Source organism: Panthera leo, chromosome D3, assembly GCF_018350215.1.
Source record: "Panthera leo isolate Ple1 chromosome D3, P.leo_Ple1_pat1.1, whole genome shotgun sequence".
NCBI classification, from domain to species: Eukaryota; Metazoa; Chordata; class Mammalia; order Carnivora; family Felidae; genus Panthera; species Panthera leo.
Window position 1 is genome coordinate 91,469,572 of NC_056690.1, and position 25,367 is coordinate 91,494,938.

The 25,367-nt window shown below is 55.8% G+C and overlaps 1 protein-coding gene across 8 annotated transcripts in view; it reads right to left on the reverse strand.

Moving 5' to 3' along the window:
- Positions 1–2,006: 2,006 nt before the first annotated feature.
- ZNF516 (zinc finger protein 516) overlaps positions 2,007–25,367 on the reverse strand; it is a 126,456-nt gene continuing 103,095 nt past the window's right edge. For all 8 annotated transcript variants that reach the window (XM_042910519.1, XM_042910520.1, XM_042910522.1 and 5 more), the window contains 2 exons: positions 23,697–25,157; positions 2,007–6,311 (listed from right to left, as the gene is read on the reverse strand). In XM_042910519.1, the coding sequence (XP_042766453.1) occupies positions 6,295–6,311; positions 23,697–25,157 (1,478 nt within the window). In that variant the 3' untranslated portion in view covers positions 2,007–6,294. The remainder of the gene's footprint in view (positions 6,312–23,696; positions 25,158–25,367) is intronic.

Below are 25,367 nucleotides of genomic sequence, written 5' to 3' on the forward strand. Positions count from 1 at the left end.
CCTGTGCTGTATGAAGTTTTTCTTCTTTAAAAGACACCTCCCCTTTCAATACCTGTTACCCCGTCCTGGACGCTTTCTGGTTGGTCTCTGCCACCGCTCAGCACAGCAAATACTCGATGGCCATCTTCCGCCTACCTCCCAATGGCCAAGGAGCCCCCTGGCAGGACGCCACGTGTTACTTGGTGACCAAGGCGGCGGGAGCCGCCTTGCTGGAGAGACGGGTATGGCTCCCTGTAGGAATTCCCAGAACTGGAAGAGGACGGAGGAGACCTGGGGAAGTGCCGGGTCGGGTGGGGATGAGGTTTCCTGCGCCCTGAACACTGCTCCTCCCCTGACAAATCTGGGATCAGAAAAAGGCGAGATGCCTCTTGCCCTTTGCAAGCTGGAACTGTTGGCCACCACGTTTGGGGCTGATGCCCTAGAGACCCGATATCCCGTTAGGAGGGGGCTGGGAATGGGAGCCTCTCCATGGGATCTTCTTTAGTTGGAAAAAGGGAAAAAAGCATTCTCATTACGATCTTCGTTGGCTCTTTCCTCTTGCCATCAAGGCACCCGGAGGGGCGTGTGGCACCACTGTCGTAGGCGGCCGGGCTCCTGCAGCCCTGCCCCAGCCTCGAAGCCCTGCTACGGCCCTGTGCCCCGCCCCCCCCCGCCAAGCACAGGGGAAATGAGACTACAAGAACCTGTCACACAGGCCAAGACCAGGGCATTTCATGTTTTCTGTCAATAATGTCGCTAATCTCTTGAATTAACTCACCTTTTAGAAAGGGAAGATCAAGAACATGAACAGCACAGATTAGAAATGCAAGATGGCAGGGGTTAGGGAGGTGCTGCCGTAAATGGCGGGGCATGTGTGTGTGTGTGTGTGTGTGTGTGTGTGTGTGTGTGATGGCCAAGTCCAGTCCCCGCGTCCAGCACAGTACGTGGCAAACTGCAGCACAGCAAGTACTCGGTGGCCATCCTCCGCCCACCTCCCACTGGCCAAGGAGCCCCCCCAGCACGTGGCAGGATGCCACGTGCTACTTGGTGACCAGGGGGCAGACAGCGGGAGCCCGAGGGAGGGGCGTGGCTCCCTGCAGAAACCCCAGGCCTGGGGACAGTGTTGGGTTTGAACCTGTGAACTCACGTGGCCGTGTCATCTGGAAGGAATCCCCCATGGGGGGGGGGGGGTGTGATAGAGCCCAGGGCGGGGGATATCTGCTTTGTCACAGCACAGTGCTATCAGTTTTCGGTTAAGTGTCAGCTGCCTTCTAAAGACCCTTCTCATAAAAGCAGCCCCCCAGGAGGACAGCGGTTCTCGGGAGCTTGAGCTGCAACGCCCCGACGACGAGGGCTGGCTGTGCGGTCTACAGAATGTAAAGGCCTTTCGGGGAACCCCTCAACCGGGTGCTCCCACCCCAGGGCACGGAGGGCCAGGCACGGAGCGCGCCATCAGCCACCCCACCTGACAGACGCAGGTGCAGGCCTGGGGCTCGCGCACCATCCGGCTCTCCGTCTTCCCACCATGTCCCTTCCCTTTTCCGCGAGTTGATACACAGCTCTACCTTCTACCTTTAAAGCAAACATTTTATCTTTTTAAAGTTGTTAGTGCCTCTGAAGCCCCAAGTTCTGGATACAACGATCTCATCAGACTCAGGGGTTCCTTATGTGTCCATCCTGGACGTCCTGCCCTGCGCGGCTCTAAGAGTAGGCGTGGTGAGTGTATTTGGTGCGGGAAAGAAGAGGTGAGCCAGGGGAGAAAGGAGAAATGCATCGTCTCCAAAAACAAACAAGCAGTGTGTATGTCCTACAGCCTACAAAAGATTAAAAAAAAAATACTCTGGCCGCCTTGACACATTTTTAGATGAATTATCTTATGAATCGTGCTAAAACTCCCCTGCTTATAGAAATAAAGAGCACTAACGCTTTGGTGTGTGTTCTTCCAAAAAAATAGAAAACCACAGATCAAGACAGTCAAAGGATTTAAGCCACCTCCTGAAATATGGGAAAAAGGTCTTACAAATCTCTCAAGAACTCCAAGATCTTTTTATTGATTTCAAATTCCAATAGAATGAATATGTTTTATCTAAATATTTTTATCACATAACTGAAACATTGAATTATTTTTTTCAGAAATAGAGTTAAATACATCAATCTAGTTACAAATTCTAATATAAAGAGTACAAAATATAATGTTATAAATTGTATTTAAAAAAAGAAATACAAATTCTATGGTCTTTTGCATTTTACTGCCTCAAAGCATAATTAGCAAAGTTGATGAAGAATGAACAGCCTCCCTCAGTCCCGTCACGCAGGCCCACGGGGGGCTCTGGAGGGCACTTAAACCACCTCTCCACGTCCTGGCCTGTGATTTTTTTTTTCTCAGTGAACAAAACGTTCCGCAATGAGAACTCACCAAAGTGAAAAGCGATAAAACAGCACACGCTCCTTCGTCTGGAAAGTGGGAAGGAAAAGTTAGGCAGATACAGTCCCTCCTTTCTGTACATTACGGAAGCCTCTCAGGGCTTGGCGGGTGATGGCTTGTTTTGCGTTGAAGCAGGATTACTGGTGAGGAGAACGTGGCCATGAGAATCCAGGGGGTGTAGTATCCTCGGGCACAGATGGACAAGCGCTGTCACTTTCCACAGAAAGTGCAGTATTTACCCTGTGAGCTACTCCCTCTTTCTCTCTCTCTTTCTCTCTCTCTCTCTCTCTCTCTCTCTCTCTCTCTCAGTGGGAAGAACAAACAGTTCCCTGAGCCAGCTCCCTGGGAAACACCAGAGAGACACCTGTTACTTCCACATTCCACACTACAGCCATCCTAACGGAGTGCTAAGTCACTATATCTGTGTGTGTGTGTGTGTGTGTGTGTGTGTGTGTGTGTGTGTGTGCCCCCTTACATAGATGTTTCTAGAACGTTACACAACCCGTGACAGAGTGGCCAAGTCTGAAGATGGCTCTTGACACGCTGGTCAAAACTGACATCGCTTTACCTGACCCAGCGGCCACGTTTAATCATCAGCCAGAGTGACTTCCTAGAGTACCTTCTTTGCAGGAAACCAGTGTCTTTCTTGGTTTAAAAACTAAATGAGTCAATATCGGAGGGACCTCTCAGAGCACTTAATACTTTTCGAAACTGAAAAGGCAAAATCCACTTGCCTTGAACATTTGTACTGTGTTTAGACCAAGGTGCGACGTATCCGTCTGAGATGCCAAGAGACCTTCGGAAACCGGGCAGGGAAATGGCACAAGAGGGGACCGTCTTCCAGAGAAGAGGCTTGCCCGCCGACTTTTCAGAGAATTTACATGTTCATTCTTCAAATTAAGGAATATGAGTGAATAACCTGAAAGATTCCTATAAGCTCATTATTATTTATGTGTTATTTGAGTTCAACAACGGGGAAGAGACGTGAGCGGGGAGCAGGAGAGGGCGAGGAGGAGAGCCAGACGGACAGAGCCGCGCCGGGAGCAGCGAGAGCGCAGGCGGGGGCGGGGAGATACACCGAGAAGCTGCAGTGTAGACAACCAAACCCTTTATTGTCTAAGTTACATTAGACGCCAACACTGTAAAAATCCTGTTGAGAAACAAGGAAACAGCAGATCGGCAGAGGTAGTAGAAGTCTGTAACAGTCAGAAGGTGACCTACAGGAGAGATCATGCGGAAATTATCATTCGAAAAACAGCGAATCAAAACATATTGGCTAAATAAATAAGAGAACACAAATCATATTAAATACTATGGCCACACTGACATAAACGCATTAACAAACCAACACAATACTGATGACCAGTGGAAGAAAGAAACCACAGTCAGGCCCGAGAACGGTGCGCCTGCCTGGGAGGGCGGCTTCCTCGGAGGGTCCTAGACGTCTGTGTAGTCACGTGAAACCTACGTCTGCACTCTACGCAGCGCACAGTTCCGTCAGCTGACTTGGCTGCACGCTCTTCAACGGGGCCCCAGGCACGCGCCCCTCTCTCCACCGGGCGCCCCCGGGAAGCCGGCTCCCGGGAGGGTCCGTCCCTCCAGCTCCGAATGCCAGCTGGGCCCCGGCGTGCCGCGTCTGGGACAGTAAGAACGGACACGACACTGCCTTCCGTGTCACTTTGGGAACAGAGTTGCTTTTAATAACTAGGACACAGAGAGACAGACAGGACTGAGTCACTAGCCCCTGTGCATTCCTGAACCGTCACTGCTCACGTTCGGCCAAGAAAACGAAATGCAGAATTGATCGCTTTGGGGACCCAGGCTATCAAAGTGATCAAACGTAAGTCGACAAAAAGGCGTTTTGCCTTCTAAGGCGAACAGAGGAATGTGTCGCTGCAACTTTGCTCAACACGACTTTACAGCACGGTCTGTTCCAGCTGCGTAACGGTATCTGCGTGGACATTCCCAATTCCACCAACACGACAGATCATTCTGGTGCAAGAATCATCGGGAACAAATAAGTAAGAAAGTTACACACACACACACAGACACACACACACACACACGTGCACCTGTATACACATACACGTGAATACACGCGTGCGTGTGCACACACGTGTGTATGTGAGCTAGCCAGTTACGTTCCATGACCTGCAAGTGTCACAAAGTCACCTGAACCGTCAAGTAATTTAAACTCAGTAACAAGTAGAATCCAGAACCAAACATTAACTAATAACAACATCAACAATAATAATAATATAATAATAATTCAACAAATCATCAGAACAGGAAAACCACACGTCAGGGTTTGTGTATGTGCGCGCGCACGCGTTTCAACAAATCTTTGTATCAGAAGCCCGTTTCCTACAAAAAACTGCACGAATCCATTACTGTATTAAGTAAACTGTCGCTCTCACCAGTATTAAAGGTTAGGATAATTTCTGTACATGTAAAATTATTGCTTTTTTGAAAAATATATTTAGCATGCTTGTTTTTAATCCATTTCCTGCCTTTACAAAATTTCACAATTAAAAAAAACCTAGTAAAGCTTTTGCAAAAAATTTCACAGAACATTTTCATTCAAGGCAGCAGTAACTTTTGATAATGCATAAAATCATATGTGCAAAAATCTGAAACTCTCAGAAATATTACCATCACACACAGTGTCACGGTAACAGGAAAAGAAAATATTTATATCTGTGGAATACAATTTTAACTGCATACACTGCACGGTTTAAGATCCTTTGTTACGGGCCTTAACCCCCACCACAAAAACTTGCATTTGCGGGACTGAGGAAGAGGTATATAAAGCCGCCCCCACCCACGGGCCTGGGGACCTCCACGTTCTGGGAATGAAGGAACTCATCCTGAGGAGGGCCCCGGGCCCAAGAAGAAAAGACACCGACTTGCTGGGCTGGTGTAGGGACAGATGGGAAGGGGAGGGAGGGGGAAAAGAAGGTTCCAGAGCACCAGGGCCCCCAAAGCTGCTCAGGGATTCTCCTGCCATCACTAAAACGGGTGTAGACCGGGGGGAGGGGGGATTCAGTGGCTGGAGAATTCGTGAAGACAGGCAGTTCCTTCGTGAGCAGTTTACAGAGTATAGCCCTGTTACAGAAAGGTCCTGAGAATAAACAAAGAAGCCTGCTTTTCTTAGTGTTTAACTAGCTCTTTGCCGAAGCAGAACGTACGTCCTCCCACACATGTGTTTCCTCCGCGGGCTGGCCGAGCACAGGGGATGGGAGGGACGGAAAGAGCCAAGGGGGTAACGCGCACGGGCCCCCCAAGGCCACCGGACAGTCAGGCCCTCGTCACGGCCCCGCCTCCTTCCTGTCCTCCGCGGACTACTTGAAACACCCGCCGCGACAAGGCCGGGCCGCGGCGCCACCGCTCCGCCAGCCTCCGCTCGGCCACCGCGCGTCCGCGCGTCACCCGCCAGTCCCCCCCGAGCGCCGGCCGCCTCGACGCGGCGCTTGGCCTCTTCGGTCTCTGCCACGCGCACACGAGTCCCCCTCCAGTGTCTCCGACGCGGACGCCCGTGCCCCAGCGTGCCCGCCGCCACCACCGTCTGGTCTAGGAAAATACGGGCCTGGGGCGGACAGCACTCGTGTGCGCAGAGAGCAGGCACGCGTCCCTGCGGGGAGGCCCATCCTCGTTTATCCTTCAAGGTCGCTCAAGGACAGGCGCCTCCCGTCAGCCTCCAGGGCCGCGCGGCCGCTGCGGGCTGTGCGGCGTCGGGTCGGGAGTCCTGTGGCTGTCCTCGGCGGGGCGGTCGGGGTCACTGTCGGTCATCCACCAGGGGACTGCTCACGGCGGTCACGGGGCACCGGGGTCCACTGGAAACGCGTCCTTAGGTTCCCTTTCCGAGAGGCACTGTCTGGACGGTATCTGGGTTAGAACGGTCTCTCCCCTGGAGGAGAAAAAGCAGACAACAGAAAAGCTCATTTCTGCCTTTTGGGGTCGAAGTGCACTCTTCCTGCTAATTTTCTCACCAACACCCAAGAATGCAAACGATGACCTGCACGCGGCAACCCCGTCCGGCCGCCGGAGACCCCCCGACAACCACCCCCCCCCGACGTCGGCGGTAACTCACTTTACTCGAGCGGGATCTGTTTCTAACTGTGCCCTCCCGCCTGACAGAGGCCGCTTTGGACCATCGTTTCCAGCGGCTCAGAGAGGATGATTAGGCTTCTCTGTTTCGCATGTAAGGAAGGCCAATAACAGCGTCTGAACCAGCTCTGAAGGAAAGGTGCAAGGTGGCCAGATGGAATTGGGCGAGGATTCCAAAAAAAGCAGGATTTCGCAGTACGGAGCGGGGGAATGACAGTTCCACAACGAGGCTGAATCGGGCCACACAAACACAGAGAGAACAGCACAGCTCTCACGTAGGTCTGTCAGAACCGAATTTCCATAAATAATTACCACGTTGGAAAAACAGAAGGGGCATTCTCAAGTCAAGTGAACTGCAGGCTAGAAATGGGAATGAATGTGAGCCCGTAGCTTTTAGAGAAGGCTCTCAAATGACACGCGAGGCGTCGCTATTTGAACAATGGCGTTTAGGATCTGAGGACAAGAACAACAGTAAGATTAATCTTACTTAACTGCATTAACCTTCAGCTAAAGTCGTGATGAAGTGAAACCTGCCACTGGAAATTAACATGCACGCACCAACTAGAGCGAGATTCTAACCGGTTTCCAGTGACGCCTACAGGAGCCCTAGAAACAAGTTGGGGGGGAGGGGCTGGCGGACACAGCAAATTAAGTGCTTCTCTTCCGCGAATATCGGCAGAAAACTCCCATTTAAAACTGGCCCTACATTTCGTGACATCTTCCAGTCGAGTCTGAAGGCCGTCAGAAAGACACACGACGAAAACGTGGGGGTGGGCGGTTGGGGTGCGCACAGGGGTACGGACAGAAGCTGATCTGAAATGCAGGAAACCGTAACTGAACTCCCTCCGGTAGATGGTGAATTTCCTGCAGTAAACTGAGAAAGAGGTTTCCCATTTTTGCCCAGCGACATCACCCCGCGGACAGAGTCATCAACAGGGTTCTTTCAGAACTGATTCTAGATACATTCAAGGAAGGAAAACGGCCTTTGGGTTTGCCCAGAGCAAAACGGGAGCGGTTGTCAGCCATTAGGGGGTTGGCCTTGGAAGTCTCTACGGAGTAACTGTATGTAGCAAACAAACTCGCTGGCGATTCCAAGCCATCTGGACCTTGTACACACAACAGAGACCGCACCCCCGAGGGGCCACCTGGACTTCTCCTTGGGGCCAGAAAACACACACTTGCCCTGGGCAGATACAAAACACCACTAGAGAGTTAGCAGGAAGATGGGCCTCCCTACATCAAGGGCTGAAGGTTTAAATTCCAGAGCTCAGAAAGTTTTAAAAATGTGTATTTTAAAAAGACTGCAAAACCTGGATAACCCTAATAACTAGGTTGTGAAATTTAGTCCATAAATCTAGACACACAGATGCCTACTTTTGCTTTGTAATTGAAGGGATATGTTCCAATAGCATCTCATTTTTTTGGGGAGTCATTTTTACTTGTTGATTCTTTGAAACTAACATTTTACTATGTCATACAGCTGTCCTTCAGGCTTTTTAGGAAATGAATGAAATTCATCCGAGAAATCGGGCTAAGGGGAAACGTAGCTACAGAAGCAAGGAGTCCCAGAAACACTTAAATTCAGCGCACACACAGTATTTTTCGAGCACACACAGGTTGCTTTCTCCCTCCTACAAGACAGAGTACTCAGAAAAGGAGAAGCAGGTTTATAGAAAATTTGGCGTTTTTTGTTTTTTTTGGTTTTTTTTTTTTTTTGGCCACCGTGTAAATTGTGGGCTTTTCAGTAACACTGAAGTATCCTTCTTTAGGGCATTTTGATGTTCTAGGGGTGGATACTGACTTCTGGAACTTGATAAGCCATACGGTTTTCCCTTTTGTCTTTATAAGCTAAGGGAACGCAGCACATGCCCTCGTGTGTGGGGGTTAATGGCATAAACACAAAAAAAGCCTGTCCCCAACCCCCCCACACACATGAATCTCTCACCTTCAGACAGATGGGGACAAGACTTGCATCAGACACGCGGTATAGCGCCCAATGCATGACAACATCACACACAGCACCTCACTGACCAGGACCTCCACCCAACAAACCCCCGCAGGCAGGAGCTCACGCTACGGTGCGTAATTTTAGACAAATCACTCACTATAGTCACAACTTTTCACAGTAGGCTCCACTTACAGAAAAATGGGTAACGTGTTTTAAGATGTCTGCTTGGGTGTTGTGAATAACAAAATCACTTAGACAGATGCGCTGAATTCTGAAATTCTGAAATTCAGAATTCAGAATTCAGAATTCAGATCCGTGGTGCTGAGAACCTCGAAGTCGGACGACAAGAGATTCTACACGGACTCAAACACGCCCGCGACGTGATTTCTCCATCGTCTGCGTCGTAACATCCGTGGCCAAAAATGAGATAAATTAGGTTGCCATTTATTTTCTCATTTCCTGGTATTTTGATTAATGGAATTATTTCTCCAGCTTAACTATTTTAAAATAACATTTAGAATAATAAGAAATAAACTATTAATCATAGTCTTTAAACTCTGGCAAGAAACCTAAACAAACTGAAACACCAGATTTCGTATTTCAGCAAAAGTCAGTCTGGTCCTTTAAATCCAAAAGCCAGGTGAGTGCAGGGAGAGAGGGTTCATTTTTCTTGGTTCTAAATATTATTTTAATTTCTGATGTTTAACAACATAATGGAAAAAAAAATTTCTTCCCAACACACACAAAAAGCCTCCTAGGTTCTTTTTTTTTTTTGTCCCCCTCCCATCCATGGGACAACGATACCCATATTTCAGCCTGTTATTTCAAAGCATGCTTTTCCTACTGACGAATATCGGTGATTACTAGAAATTAAACATTTACTGAGTCATGGAAAGCTCTGACAAAGCATCCTGAAGGAGACAGTAGGCACGCAGCTCTCCTCTTGTGCACAAGTCTGCTTGGAATACTAGCTCCCTGATGCCTGCAGTTTAAATCACATGACAACCAGAAGGGACACGGGGGCCTTTATTCCTGAGGGAGGGGGAGAACTACCCCACCGCCACGGCCATGTTCCGGTCATGAAGATCCCTGCACCTCCAGAACCCAGGCTCCTGCTACAGCAGATGCCAAAGGAAGATCCTGCAGAACAGATCCCGTGACCACGAGCTTCCTCCTGGAAACTCTTCCGTTTAACCCACATCTTTAGCCTCTAAGGATCCGGGAATGCTTGCCACGTGGCCTACGGGAGCAATGAAGGCCCGTTAACCAGCGTGCGTGCGGGAAACAGACTGCTGTCAAACACACAGCAAAAGAAAACGATTTCCCTTCTCCCCAGAGTCTCTGTTCACTCTGACCTAACTGCACCAGACCCATTTTGGCATATGGACCTCTTGCCCGTTAAGCGGTTCACTCGGATGCACAGTACGTTAGGACTTGCCACAATCTTCTAACACAGAAAACCCAGACGTTAACAGGCAAAGCAAGGGCGGCCGGCGTATGGTGGCAGATGTAAAACGAGGTCCTCCCAGCCCAGAGCCGCAAACCAGACCCCTACGTCTGCGTGGCAAGGCTTTTCTCAAACGACACATCCTCCGTCTAAGGAACGACCAGTCTGCGAAACAAAACGAGACGGAACAAGAGCCCTTCCAAGGTTCCGACAGAGCTGGGAGACACCAAGGGAAGAAAACGGCCATCGAGGTTGGTTCCCTCGCACGGTCTGCGAGCAGGCTCATCGGTGACGGGCGTGAATGCGCGCATCCCCCAGGTCCACGTGTGTGAGCAGCACGCCCACCCGTCCCCGAGGCTCCTCCGGTCACCTGGGACGGGGTCGTCTCTGGAGTAACGGACAGTAACAAGTGACTCTCTACCCCGGCGTGGTCACTCCCACCCAAGCACGGTACGTGCTGCTGTCCTGACCTTACCGGGACCTGCGTGGAGTCAGGCGGAGAGACCCGCTCTCCGTAACCCGGTATCTCCACCGTCTACGGCGTCTAGTTCCCCAAAAGTGAGTTGGCTGATCTGCGCCGAACGTCCATGCTGGAAACTGTTAAAGACACATCTCCTCCTCCCCAGTCAGACCCACATACTCGGCTCTCCTGCTGGACATCCCTGGCGGGAGCCCCAGGAGGCACCCCAACCTTGGCTCAGACGTGACCTGGAACCAGGTGCGTCGGGCTTCTCGCTGCCAAGCTGCGGGCTCGGGCAGGCCTGCTCCTGAGAGCCGGTGGCTGCGGCCAAAACCAGGGTCGCCTGGGTCCCTTCCCTTTGCGCACGTCCCACCGCGGTGCCCGAGAACACCCTTCTGCTCTCTCCCAGCCGCACCCGACCTCAGGGCCCCGTGTCTCTCACCGATCAGCCCCCGCACCCCCACAGCGGTGCTCAGCCGCCTGTCCAGACCGTCGCAACACGAGACACAGCACCGACAATGCCATCTTCGCTCGGGGCTCCCCAGGGCCCAGAGGATGCCCTCCGTCCTCCAGTCCTGCTGGACTTCCCAGGCCCCTCTCACAGAACATGCTCCTGACCCTCCGGGGGGCTCCTGCGGGCAGCCCCTGCCCCTGCACGGCCTTCCAGATGCCCCAGTCTGGGTTCCAGGACCCCCACCGACTGGCCCCCTTGCCTTGCTTTCTTGTCTAAACCACCACCTGCACCTTAAGAAACAGAGGAGCACCTTGTCTGCCCAGTACTTGGGTCGTCTCTGTGTCACAGAGCCTGGCACGTGGTAGGTGCTCAGGAAACACAGTCAACCAAGAGTAAATGGTTATTTGAAAACAGAACTTGCATCCATGATGAGCATCTATAAAAGTCCGTTAACTGTGTCACATCATAGAACTCCTGCAGGAACACAAGACAGTGCAGGCTTTAAAAAAACAAACAAAAACAAATCCCATAATCCACAGTTTCTGAAGTGTCCAGCAGAAGAACGGGACTTATATATCAGTTCACGTTAGCAAAGCACGCCCAACGTGAAAAAAAACACGACTGGTTAAGCTGAAGGACTCCCGTTCCAGACAGCCTCAGGACCTGTAGCGTACCCTAAATCTAGAGCAGCAATTGTGATTTTTTTTTTTTTTAAAGTACGGAAGCTACAGGATAAGAAAAATACGAAGGCTTAAACCTCTGGGACCGACGTAGTTTTCGACTATCTTGGCAGACACATCTCCTTGGGAATTCTTAAATTCCAAAGTCTGCTAAGGAAGGAGAATTTCCTTAGAGAACCAGAACATTCAGGGATTAGTCAACAAAAGCTCCTTTAAATCTAACAGAGGACAAAACCGACGAGCAGGGGCCATGACCGCAAACTAGCTGCCACAGTGGGAGAGGCAGATCACTGTGGCGTCAGCGTCACCGGCCTGGGCGAGCGCCGTCCCCAGGCTGGAGGGAAGGACGGCTGATCCACCGAGGGCCTTGCTCAGGTCCTAAGACCACAGCCCCGCACCTCCGTGGACCCGAAGTCAACAGGTCGGTTGGTCATAAGTGTAAAACAGCAGAACCTGAGTTTACGGAGACAAAGAAACAACAGAAATAAATCTTTTCTCGCTCACAATCAAGGATGAGGAAGGAACAATTGCTAGGAGTTCTCAGCGCAACTCCAAGTGGCACAGAAGTAACTTCAAGTACAGTCTTAGGGATTTGCTTTGTTGATCTATTTCTCCCCGTGACAGAAGCATTTTTAAGAGGCCTGAGTAGAATCAACACGCAGCAAACAAACTCAGGTGTATTCATTCCTGGAGAATCTCGCGGAGTTATTCGTACACCTGCCTGGCGCTTCCCGCCCCTTGCCAGACACTCTCGTCAAAAAGCCGCGTCTTCGGTAGATTTAACGGGTCACCTACGTGCACAGGAACACTTTGGACTGACTCCAGGTGCAATCTCGATATGTGATTCTCCACTGATGGTGCGACTTTGTTGTTATTCATCCCACAAACACATCGCGGTGGCTCTTGTCACAAGGGGGTTTATTTGTTAAAAAGGAGAGTGCTACCTAATTCGGGCTGAGGTCACCTGTGTACGGACACCTTTTAATTCCGGATTCAGAGAGGTGTTACCTAGTTCATAAACTGTCAGAGCATCATGAGATAAGTTCCGTACATGCTAGAACTGTAGGTTTTATCGAGACAGAAATCACTTACTAAAAACCTGTAACACGTGACAAGGCATTTTGTCAAAGACATCAAGAAAAGGCTCTGAGCAACAGCTAGGAATTCTCAAATTGCCAGAAAACGCACAAACAAACCCCCGATGAGGTAGCGTCCATGCTAAGGTCAGCTCCGTCCTTATAGCAGCGACCCTGTAAAGCTGTTCCATTGCTAACCTTCCCCTCCAGAGAAACGGACCAGAAAGGCTCTTGAGATGCCCTTGGCACCTCAGTCCCCGTCACCGATCTCAACAGCCATACGTCCCGCAGACGGGACCGGACCCACGAGCTTGATCCGCCCCCAACAGGGTGTGGACGCTTGCTCTGGTCGCAAAGCATCCACGGGGAGGGTGTGAGGACGTGGGACCTTCTAGGACAGCCCGTGGTGTCTCCCAGCAGAGCACCGCTCACGGGCGATCCGAAGGAGCACCGCCTCAGGGAGAGGACGCGGCTGAGGAGCACCACCCCCAGCAGAGCACCGCTCACGGAGGATCCGAAGGAGCACCGCACCAGGGAGAGGATGCGGCCGAGGAGCACCACCCCCAGCAGAGCACCGCTCACGGGCGATCCGAAGGAGCACCGCCTCAGGGAGAGGACGCAGTGGAGGAGCACCACCCCCAGCAGAGCACCGCTCACGGGTGATCCGAAGGAGCACCGCCTCAGGGAGAGGACGCAGCGGAGGAGCACCACCCCCAGCAGAGCACCGCTCAGCTGAGGAGCACCACCCCCAGCAGAGCACCGCTCACGGGCGATCCGAAGGAACACCGCCTCAGGGAGAGGACGCAGTGGAGGAGCACCACCCCCAGCAGAGCACCGCTCAGCTGAGGAGCACCACCCCCAGCAGAGTACCGCTCACAGGCGATCCGAAGGAACACCACCTCAGGGAGAGGACACAGTGGAGGAGCACCACCCCCAGCAGAGCACCGCTCAGCTGAGGAGCACCACCCCCAGCAGAGCACCGCTCATGGGCGATCCGAAGGAGCACCGCCTCAGGGAGAGGACGCAGTGGAGGAGCACCACCCCCAGCAGAGCACCGCTCACGGGCGATCCGAAGGAGCACCGCCTCAGGGAGAGGACGCAGCGGAGGAGCACCACCCCCAGCAGAGCACCGCTCACGGGCGATCCGAAGGAGCACCGCCTCAGGGAGAGGACGCAGCGGAGGAGCACCACCCCCAGCAGAGCACCGCTCAGCTGAGGAGCACCACCCCCAGCAGAGCACCGCTCACGGGCGATCCGAAGGAACACCACCTCAGGGAGAGGACGCAGTGGAGGAGCACCACCCCCAGCAGAGCACCGCTCATGGGCGATCCGAAGGAGCACCGCCTCAGGGAGAGGACGCAGCGGAGGAGCACCACCCCCAGCAGAGCACCGCTCACGGGCGATCCGAAGGAGCACCGCCTCAGGGAGAGGACGCAGCGGAGGAGCACCACCCCCAGCAGAGCACCGCTCATGGGCGATCCGAAGGAGCACCGCCTCAGGGAGAGGACGCAGCGGAGGAGCACCACCCCCAGCAGAGCACCGCTCACGGGCGATCCGAAGGAGCACCGCCTCAGGGAGAGGACGCAGCGGAGGAGCACCACCCCCAGCAGAGCACCGCTCACGGGCGATCCGAAGGAGCACCGCCTCAGGGAGAGGACGCAGCGGAGGAGCACCACCCCCAGCAGAGCACCGCTCACGGGCGATCCGAAGGAACACCGCCTCAGGGAGAGGACGCAGTGGAGGAGCACCACCCCCAGCAGAGCACCGCTCAGCTGAGGAGCACCACCCCCAGCAGAGTACCGCTCACAGGCGATCCGAAGGAACACCACCTCAGGGAGAGGACACAGTGGAGGAGCACCACCCCCAGCAGAGCACCGCTCAGCTGAGGAGCACCACCCCCAGCAGAGCACCGCTCATGGGCGATCCGAAGGAGCACCGCCTCAGGGAGAGGACGCAGTGGAGGAGCACCACCCCCAGCAGAGCACCGCTCACGGGCGATCCGAAGGAGCACCGCCTCAGGGAGAGGACGCAGCGGAGGAGCACCACCCCCAGCAGAGCACCGCTCAGCTGAGGAGCACCACCCCCAGCAGAGTACCGCTCACGGGCGATCCGAAGGAACACCACTTCAGGGAGAGGACGCAGTGGAGGAGCACCACCCCCAGCAGAGCACCGCTCACGGGCGATCCGAAGGAGCACCGCCTCAGGGAGAGGACGCGGCCGAGGAGCACCACCCCCAGCAGAGCACTGCTCATGGAGAGTATAAAACTACTGCTGTGGAAAAAGGACAGGGCAAAAGGTGTCCCCCAACAAACTTATGCAAAAACATCTGGGGAGAAACGTCTGTGTTTCTCGTGTGCCCAGTCGCCACCTGTCTCCCCCAGTTCCCTCACCCCCAACAAGACCAAGAGGAGCCACGGACCTGCTGTGTCCACATGATTCACGGCCACGACGACCGTCGGCGTCTGTCAATCGCCCACAGACTGTCCTGGAAGGGCTGTGCTCTGAAGCAAAGCGACGCAACGCTATTTACACTGGACGTAAGAAAGCGCCGGATGCCCTGGCGAGGAGCACCCAGCACGCCTCTTCCCAGCACCGCAGTGAAACCCGACATCCGGTTAATCGGAAGACCTACTTGTTTGGGGGCGTATGCGGAGGGGGCGTGGGCTTCGGCACTTCGGGGGCCGTTAGGCGCAAACACCGCTGTGGGACAAGGGGCAAGGGGGCGTTAGCGCAGGTGTGTGCCCGCTTCTTCGTGACGCCGCGTTCAACGAGGCCGTTATGATAAAGCGCTTTCACACGAGAGACACGAGCGCCTCGCCTGTGGCCGGAAAACACCAATTTTCCTTCAACACTCACTGGAAGAGACCGGGCTAGTGCTGCCGGGGCCGCTGCCCTCTGCGATCCCGACCTCGCTGGCGAAGGAAGCCACCACTGCCAGGACTAATTCCCAGGGTCTGTGCAAACGGACCCTCCCCCGCATCACTCACCATTTGGCCTCTGTCACTCGGCATCACAATGGCTCGCGCACGCGTCCTTCACACTTCTGGTAAAGACCCCACCCCCCCTTGTGCCAGGCGGTGTCCCCACACACTGCTCCGGGCACACGCGGTCTCAGGCGAGCTGGGGACACACGGTCCCAGGGCCGCACACCGTTGACCGGGGAAGGGGCCCTGGGTCCCCACCGTGGCAGCCGGTCAGCACCAGGGAGGACAAACTCCCAGCCGTGTGGCACGCTGACAGGGGCACCGTGACATCGCGTGCTGGTGGCGGCAGAATTCATTAGCATGTTTGCTTCCGAGGACCCTGCTCTCTAATGGAAACAGGACACCTGCAAACAGGCTTGTCTCCGATGAGACACTCGGATGCCAAGGGGGCACCGCCCCGGGCGCCCGACGGCAGAGTCTGGCGCATGACCAATGGGACCAGGCGTCACCTCTCCCCTCTCGTGTCGGTGTCTGCGGCCGCGGTCGAGGCGGCTCGGCTCCCCAGCGCCTCCGTGGGGTCCATGGGCGGCCCAGGCCCGGTGGCAGGTGGGGTACCCATGTGGGCCCGCGTGGGGGCCCTGAGGTGACCGGGCTGCTGTTAGCGCATCCCACGCTCCGCGCACGCGAAGTGTCCCTGGCGGGCCTGCGTCCGGAGCACCCCTGGGCGGCGGTGGCCGTGGGTGGTGTCGGGTGGGGCGGCGGCAGGGCAGGGGCGAGAGGAAAGCATCATTAGTCTGTCTAACGGTGTGACAGGGGGCGCCACAGGCCCGCTGACGACCACCACCGTCCCCCAGGCTCTGCCACCAGCCGGCCACACGCGGGACCGGCAGGAAGCGAGAGTCACGGCCCCAGACACCTGCTCCCCAGCGGGGCCTCCGAGCGACCAGATGCCCTCCCGCCATCCACCCACGGCCACTCGGCAGCCTGGGCAGGCTGGTGGGGTTGGCGCCTCGGGGACAGGGAGGCCACAGGCCTGGCCGCCTATCCCCGCTGCTCCACTGACACGGCCCACCGGCCCGTCACCTCTGCCCACACACGCCCTCCAGGGCCGAGACGGACGGGACACACCTGGGAATCGCAGGACTTACGGCCCCAGCCCCACATTCCCTTCCGTGGGAAACGGGGTGCAGACGACCCTCACTTGTCTGAGCCTTTCCTGCCACGGGACGTCCCTCCGAAGAAAGGCTAAGAGCTCACGTAGGGGAAGTGGCTCCCAAGGACCTTCTCGGGTTCTCCCCGACTTTACCTGGTTCTCCCCGACTCTCCCCGGTTCTCCCTGACTCTCCCCAGTTCTCCCCAACTCTACCTGGTTCTCCCCTATTCTCCCTGACTCTCCCCTACTCTCCCCGGTTCTCCCTTACTCTGGAGAGTACCCTGTTCTCCCTACTCTCCTCGGTTCTTCCCAACTCTCCCCGGTTCTCCCCGACTCTCCCCAGTTCTCCCCTACTCTCCCCCGTTCTCCCCGGTTCTCCCCAACTCTCCCCGTTCTCCCCGGTTCTCCCCAACTCTCCCCGGTTCTCCCCGACTCTCCCCCGTTCTCCCCGGTTCTCCCCGACTCTCCCCGGTTCTCCCTTACTCTCCCTGGTTCTCCCCTACTCTCTTCGGTTCTCCCCAACTCTCCCCGACTCTCCCCGGTTCTCCCCTACTCTCCCCCATTCTCCCCGACTCTCCCCTACTCTCCCTGGTTCTCCCCTACTCTCCCCAGTTCTCCCCAACTCTCCCCGGTTCTCCCTGACTCTCCCCTACTCTCCTTGGTTCTCCCTGACTCTCCCCTACTCTCCTTGGTTCTCCCCTACTCTCCCCGGTTCTCCCCAACTCTCCCCAGTTCTCCCTGACTCTCCCCTACTCTCCCCGGTTCTCCCCTACTCTCCTTGGTTCTCCCCAACTCTCCCCGGTTCTCCCCAACTCTCCCCGGTTCTCCCCGACTCTCCCCCGTTCTCCCCAACTCTCCCCGGTTCTCCCTGACTCTCCCCTACTCTCCCCGGTTCTCCCCTACTCTCCTTGGTTCTCCCCAACTCTCCCCGGTTCTCCCCGACTCTCCCTGGTTCTCCCCTACTCTCCCCAGTTCTCCCCAGTTCTCCCCAACTCTCCCCTGTTCTCCCCGACTCTCCCCTGTTCTCCCCTACTCTCCTCGGTTCTCCCCGACTCTCCCTGACTCTCCCCTACTCTCCCTGGCTCTCCTCTCCCCCCGGTTCTCCCTGACTCTCCTCCACTCTCCCCAGTTCCCCCCTACTCTCCTTGGTTCTCCCCAACTCTCCCCAGTTCTCCCCTACTCTCCCCCGTTCTCCCTGACTCTCCCCTACTCTCCCCGGTTCTCCCCGACTCTCCTCTTCGGGCTCAACCCGGCGGCAACACAGAAAACGGAAACAGCAATGAGAAAGTCCCTCCTGGAGCAGCACATGATGTCAAAGGACGCCCATGCAGCCGGGCGTTTGCGGACCTGAATTCTGATATGTGAGCGCAAAAGCCAAGTGAAAAGGATGACAGATGGTCTCAATCAAATTAGCTGAAAGCAAACTCTCGCTGCTGCCCGAATTCAGAGTGCCTCAACAGAGAACCAGGGCACACGATCACTTCGATGCCGCGGATGACGTGCGAGGGGATGATCGTCAGAGACAGGCACGCGCTGGCAGGCACATCAAGTCACAGCTCTCACTCGGCAAGACATCAACACGGGTCTTCGAGCAATTTAAGAACTTGCCCGCAGAGTTCTCAATTCCCCACTTCCTCATTCAGGAACGTGACAGTAAGATGACACATTTTGGCCCACATCCACCCCACGGTCACCAAGGAAAGAGCACTGACCGAGGTCGAAAGGACGCCCCAGCCGCTGTCAACGTGGGAAGCACAGTACAGCCAGAGTGACCTCGGGTGCTGGCCGTCGCCTTACTGCCACTGTGTGTCCCCAGACGCCGTCCCTGATGGCTGTGCACGTCCCGGACCCAAGAGCAGGACAGACGCCCCACACACGCAGTTCTGAGAACACACAGCCAGCGTGGAAGCATCCCCACCGTCGAGTTCTGCCAACGGCCAACTACACACGCCTTGTTAGAACTGCTTTCCTCCCTCTGAGTTCGGCCCAGAAAAAACTCAACGTCTAAAGCAATTCTGTCACCCACTCCTTCTCCTTCTCGACCACCCAGTCGAGCCCCGCGAGAACCTTCTCTGACAATCACTTTGGTCGTGTGGAGTCTCCCATGTGTAACGGGATGGCAAGTTCGAGGCGATTCTAACGATGCCTACACAGGATAGCGAATGATGACGATGAACACGGCACCTGTGTCTTCAAGCACTGAGTCATTACAGTACTTTTTGTAGGTAAATCTTTTAGCTGCCGATTTTCTATCTAAAGTAGCAGGAAAAAAAAAAAAAAAACCACACAGCACTTGTGCTCAGCTGACCTCATTTCCTTGAATTAAGTACACACACGCACTCACGGACACACACACGCTGTTCTCCCATGCGTTTGGCCGCATCGTTTTCTTTTTACTTTTTAGGAAGAGACCCGTTCCCTTTATGGTCAATAATAATGCCCAAGCTACTCCAAAATTCTGAGCTGATCCAAAGGTTATAAACTCCCTTGGAATTAAAGACTGCCTGGTGAGCAAAGAGCCCTGACCATCTGACCTAGAAACTGACCCGGGCAGACTCTGCTCCAGAGACCCCAGCATACCCGCCCACCTGTAAGGAGGAAAGGAGACGGGAAAGATTCTAGAGACTCTACCGAGAGTCAAGCACAGGAAGCACAAGACTTCTGTCACCACGTCTGCGTGTCCTTGGTGTATGTAATGGTTTTAAGCCCCAATAAGAGAGACCTGATTCAACCTCCATATTTTTCTACCTAGAATAATCTTTCTCTCGTCTTCGTGTTTTTTTCTAAAATCTGTATTATCAGATAATACAGACCGGCCACGAAGTGTGAAAACACAGGCAATTTATTATTTTATTCCTACTCCGCCATCAAAAGCACTCCTACAGCAGCCTTTTCTGTGTGCACAGATCGCACGCGCTGAAAACCCGCGTCCCGCTGGCGGCCACAAACGTTGCACGCCGACACAGATGGGTCGCCCTTCCTTCGGGAGACCTGCTGCACCACCACCGCAGGTGATGCCCGGCGGTTCGTTCACCGAGGGCGCGTGTGCGGAAGGTGCGCGGCAGAGGCATCAGACCCCAAAATGCCACCAAAACGCGCAGACGGACTCGGAGGGTAAGACAAGCCGGAGGGACCGTTCTGCACAAAGATGGATGAAAGATCCTAGACTCGTGACGCAAAACCCGGCCGGACGGCCCACGAGAGCAACGAGTGTCCAGCGACGGGTGCAGGACAGACGCCCGAAGCTTTCGTCACTGGCACCTTCGGTCACGTGTCAGGAACGTGACCTGGGGGCGCGGCGCTCCTCCCTGGGCTGCCGCCGCAGGAGCACAGCCGCCCTGACAGGAGACACCAATACTGGGTTCGCCGTCGGACCGCGCCGGGCCTGCTGATGTCCTTCCGCTGCGTCACTCCGAGTGCCATACGTGAACACCCAACGAAGGGAAAGGAGCCAGCGAGGGCGCCGGAGGGGCCGCAAGGAAGGGATCCCGGGGAGGGCGCGGAGCAGGCCCAGAGAGGTGCCTGGAAGATTCAACGGGCCTTCGTGCGGGCTGGCCCTGCAGTTGTGACCGGAGCCCGAGGGGGCACCCAGCGGACCGGGCCGTGCAGGGGAGGAGCCCGGGGTGGGGGAGTGGGTCCCACAGGGCAGGGCCTTGCAGGGGAGGAACCCTGGGTTGGGGAGTGGGTCCCAGAGGGCGGGGCCTTGCAGGGGAGGAGCCCAAGGGGGGGGTCCCAGAGGGCAGGGCCTTACAGGGGAGGAGCCTGAGGGGGGTGAGGTCCCAGAGGGCAGGGCCTTGAAGGGGAGGAGCCCAAGAGGGTGGGGGGTCCCAGAGGGCAGGGCCTTGCAGGGGAGGAGCCCAAAGGGGATGTCCCAGAGGGCAGGGCCATGCAGGGGAGGAGCCCAAGAGGGGGGTCCCAAAGGGCAGGGCCTTGCAGAGGAGGAGCCCAAAGGGGGGGGTTCCCAGAAGGCAGGGCCATGCAGGGGAGGAGCCCAACGGGGGGGGGGGGGGTCCCAGAGGGCAGGGCCTTGCAGGGGAGGAGCTAGGGTGGGGGTGAGGTCCCAGAGGGCAGGGCCGTGCAGGGGAGGAGCCCAAGGGGGGGTGGGTCCTAGAGGGCAGGGCCCTGCAGGAGAGCATGGGCCCTGCCCTGGGCATCCTGTCAAAGTGTGAGGCCACCACACAGACACCAGTCAAGGGACCCAGACGAACCGATCTCAGTACTTCCCTAACCTGGGAATCCATGGTTCTAAGAATGCACTTCCCGAGGAACTACAGCTAGTTTAAAACACTCCCCTTAGGAAACCCAAATCAGGGTCAACTTAAACACCCGAAAGCTGCTGACTGACACCTGACTACGTCTCAGGGCACACACTGCCAAGAGCAAGGAATCCGGGAAGGCATGTGGTTTATGGACAACTTAGCATTTTTCGTATTTAAAAGATAAATATTTGAGGGGACCCGGGTGGTTCAGTTGAGCGTCCGACTCTTAATTTGGACTCAGGTCATGATCCTGGGATCGTGAGATCAAGCCCCACGTCAGGCTCGAGTGTGGAGCCTGCTTGGGATTCTCTCTCTCTCTCTCTCTCTCTCTCTCTGCCCCAAAAACCTTAAAACCATTTATTTTAAAAGTTTTAAGGGGCACCTGGGTGGCTCAGTCGGTTAAGCATCCAATTTTGGCTCAGGTCATGATCTCATGGTTCGTGGGTTTGAGCCCCGCGTCAGGCTCTGTGCTGACAGCTCAGAGCCTGGACCCTGTTTCAGATTCTGTGTCTCCCTCTTTCTCTGACCCTCCCCTGTTCATGCTCTCTCTCTCTCTGCCTCAAAAATAAACGTTAAAAAATTAAAAAATAAATAAATAAATAAATAAATAAATAAATAAATAAATAAAATAAAAAAAAGAAATGGGGTTGCCACCAGGTCTGAAGGTCAACCAATGTATTATTCTTCCATTTCACAGCAAATCACCTACAATGCTGGAAAACACCGCTGAGATTGTGAGAAGCTCGCGTAACTGAGATCTAAAATGTAAAAATGTGGGGCGCCTGGGTGGCTCAGTAGGTTAAGCGCCCAACTTCGGCTCAGGTCATGATCTCAAGGTTCGTGGGTTCGGGCCCCGTGTCGGGCTCTGTGCTGACAGCTCAGAGCCTGGAGCCTGCTTCGGATTCTGTGTCTCCCTCTCTCTCTGCCCCTCCCCCACTCACTGGCACTCGCTCTCTCTTTCTCTCTCTCTCAAAAATAAACATTACATAAAAATTAAACGCTAAGCCACACAGTATCTGCGTTCTGTTCTACCACCTGGTACCAGAGGGCAAGTGCTCAGCTACGCCCCGAGCTCAGAGCACCTGTGCCTGCAGGGAGGAGAATCGTGCACAGACACACGGTGCTCACTGGGCCCTGTAAGCACCTGGGCACGCAGTGTGTCTGTCTCAACGATCTCTGGGCACCCAGGCCGCTAGGTTCACTCTAGGAAGCTCACCAGAAGCACTGGCTCTGAGCACGCAGAAACAGATGTCAGCCTCCACCACGGACTCCACCACCACATCAGTGAGCCATGGAACACGTTAGTTTTCCTCCTGAGCCAAAGGCACGGTCCGTCATTCCAAGATGGCTCCAGGGTGCCTGCGGATCTGGACGGGCTCCCAAGTCCCAGGGAAAACCAGGAACTTGGGGAGAGACCCACATTTGCCGGCCAGGCACCCACGACCACACAGACATGTCACACAGCAGACTCGGGGGGCATCACTGTTGAGCCAGCTGCCATGAAACCTGAACCATGCCCCCCCCCCAATAAGTGCTTCCAGCTTCTGGGATTTGAGGGGCCAGATCTAAAAGGTCTTTTCTGACGCTGGCCTACTTTAGTTACAGGTGCACGATGCGCAATTCAAAGACGGGCAATGAACGGACCGACAGAGCTCCGCACGGCTCTCTGAAAGCCCGGCTACGGGTGCTTGGTAGCAAGTACTCAGATTCCCCAGTGTTAAGTGACAGCTACCTGCAGTTCACGATCAGGAACGAGGGCATCCTACCAGTGTGTTCGGCAGTCGTTCCTGATTACCCTTACGAGGAGGTGTCGGTACCCAGACACTGGCAGGAAAGGAAGACGGCCACTGAAGGCTTGTCTCTTCTGGAATCTCAGCACAAGCCTGTCCCCCAAACGTTACACGGTACCTTCATACTCTGCAGGGCTTTGCTCACTAATGCCAGTGAACTGATACGTATTTTTTAATTACGTACGGAAATAAAACTTAAAATAGTCACACTCAGGGGCGCCTGGGTGGCTTAGTTGGTTAAACGTCTGACGTCGGCTCAGATCAAGATCTCGCGGCTTGTGAGTTCGAGCCCCACGTCGGGCTCTGTGCTGACAGCTCAGAGCCTGGAGCCTGCCTCAGATTCTGTGTCTCCCCCTCTCTGGCCCTCTCTTGCTTATGCCCTCTCTCTGTCTCTCAATAATAAGCGTTAAAAAAATTTTTTTTTAACTAGTCACTTTAAATGAACAATCTTATCTTTTGAAAGAAAAGGGACAACGAACAGCTACTGATTTTTTGTTTGAAATGACAAAGGAAGGGGTGCCTGGCAGGCTCAGTCAGTAGAGCGTGTGACTCTTGATCTCGGGCGGGGGGGGGGGGGGGGGGTGGCGTGAGTTCAAGCCTCATGCTGGGCACAGGGCTTCCTTAAAAACTAAAACTAAAACTAAAATAAAAAGACAAAGGGCGTGAGGGGCATCAAGGCTGCCCGCCCCTGTCCAACTTCAGCATTTCCAACTTACATCACCAGGAGGGAAGCCCTGAAGGGGGCAGCAGGTAAATAGCACCAGGCACGTACACCCTAGCGGGCAGGGCTGGGGGGGGGGGGGGGGGGGGGGGGGGAGGGCGGGGGGGGCGGGGGGGCGGGAGGGATGCACACACGTGCCCCGCCCTCTCTGTTCTGCGATCACAGCCGGGCAGGCAGCGTCCCCACCTCCTAAGGGGAGGCTCCTCCAGAGGCAGGCCCAGGACCTGGTGACAATGCTCACACGGGGGTTGGGAAGGGGCCCGCGCGTCTTACCTCTGTGCTCTAGTGCAGGGCCGTTGGCACCCCAGCTCTGGTAGAGGGAAGCAAAGTCCTTTGGAATGTACGTCTTAAAGATATTGAGGATGTCCAGGCGCTTCTCGTGGCCGTCGGACGCGGGCTCCTGCTTGCTCGTGTGCAGCGGGGGCTGGCCCGGCGAGGCCGTGGTCCCCCCGGGGCCCGCTCCACAACTGGCCGGCGGCCGCAGCTCCTGGCCCGCCTTGGAGGGGGGCTCGCGGGGAGGTAGAGCGGGGGTCCCGTCGCCTTTCACGTGCAGCTGGCCCTGAGGCTGAGGGCCGAATTTGGCTTTCGGGGGGTCCGGGGCGCTGTGCTTATTTGGGGGACCGAGGCCGGCCCCCGCGGGGGGGATGCCGCACTTGTCCCCCGGCCTGCTGCCGGTGGGGGGCTGGGCGCCTGCCCGGGCGATGACTGAGGGCGTCGGGGTGGCGCTTCGGCTGAAGCCACCGCCGCCCGCCGCGGGCCCCGGCCGGGGGCCGGCCTCCTGCCTGGGCTTGGGCAGGGGCAGCTGCGTGGGGGCGCCGTGCTGCTCGGGGCCGTGGTGGCCAGGCCTGGCCTGTCGGTGCCCTTCGGGGCCGGCCACCCAAAGCGCACAGGGGCCCCCGGAGTGGCCGTCCTTGCTCTTAGGCAGGTGAGCGGCTTTCGTGGTCACGCCCAGGGGCGAGGAACCGCCTCTGGGCCCCGGCGCCCCTCCCGGTACCTGAGTGCGCGTGAACCGAGCGATGGGCAGGGGCTGGCACTCTTTGCCCCCGAGGGCAGGCGGGGGCCCCGTGCGTCCGCTCCGGGCAAGGAAAACCAAGTTGTTCCTGATGCTCTTGTAACCGTTGGGAGGAATCCACTGGGGGGTCACGGAGCTGCAGCTGACCTTGTGCCAGATACGTTTGTGCATCCACAGGACCTCGGGGTAGTACGTCTTGTGGCTGCAGTAAGGGCACGGGTGCACGGCCAGCGCGGCCTGCAGGGAGGAGGCCAGCTCCTTACGGCCGGGGTCATCCCGGGTCGACCGGTCACTGAGGTCCAGCGGGGTCAGGTCTGCGGCCGGCCCCCTCCGTCCGCCCCCAGCGTGTTCCTTAGTGTGCAAGTCAGACAGCTTGTCTTTCGGGTGGTGAGCCGGGCCCTCGGACGAGAGCTGCGGATCTCCTTCTGGAAAAGTCTGGTCCGAAAGCGAAGGGAAGTCTGCAGTGTCCCTGGGGATGGGGACCTCCCGCTTTGGGTGAAACGCTGGCATCTTTAAGTCCACAGAAAACCTCGGCTGCTCTGCTCTCTTGCAGGCATCTCTGCTCCTGTTTCCAAGTGCGGACACAGAAGCTGTGCTCCCCGCTCCGGGCTCACCGGGATGTGTCTCTGATGCCTTACTTCCAGGTGCGTGAGTCCGGTCTCCGTTGGAGAGCACAGTCGAAGCTACCTCTTCGGAAAAGCAGCAGCGGTGAGGCTTTCCCCCTGGAGGACCAAAATGTAAAACGTGAAGTTACCATCTCTCATCAGAACAGAACGAGAACACCCAGAGCAGCACGCTCAAAGGCCCTGTGGCCCTCACGCACCGGGTGCACCGGTCCTCAGCAAGACTGCGTGGTTCTGGAGCCTGGCTGTGCCCCCCCCCCCCACAGCGCCATCAAGAGTGGACCAAATGTAAGGGCCAAAGGACAGTGT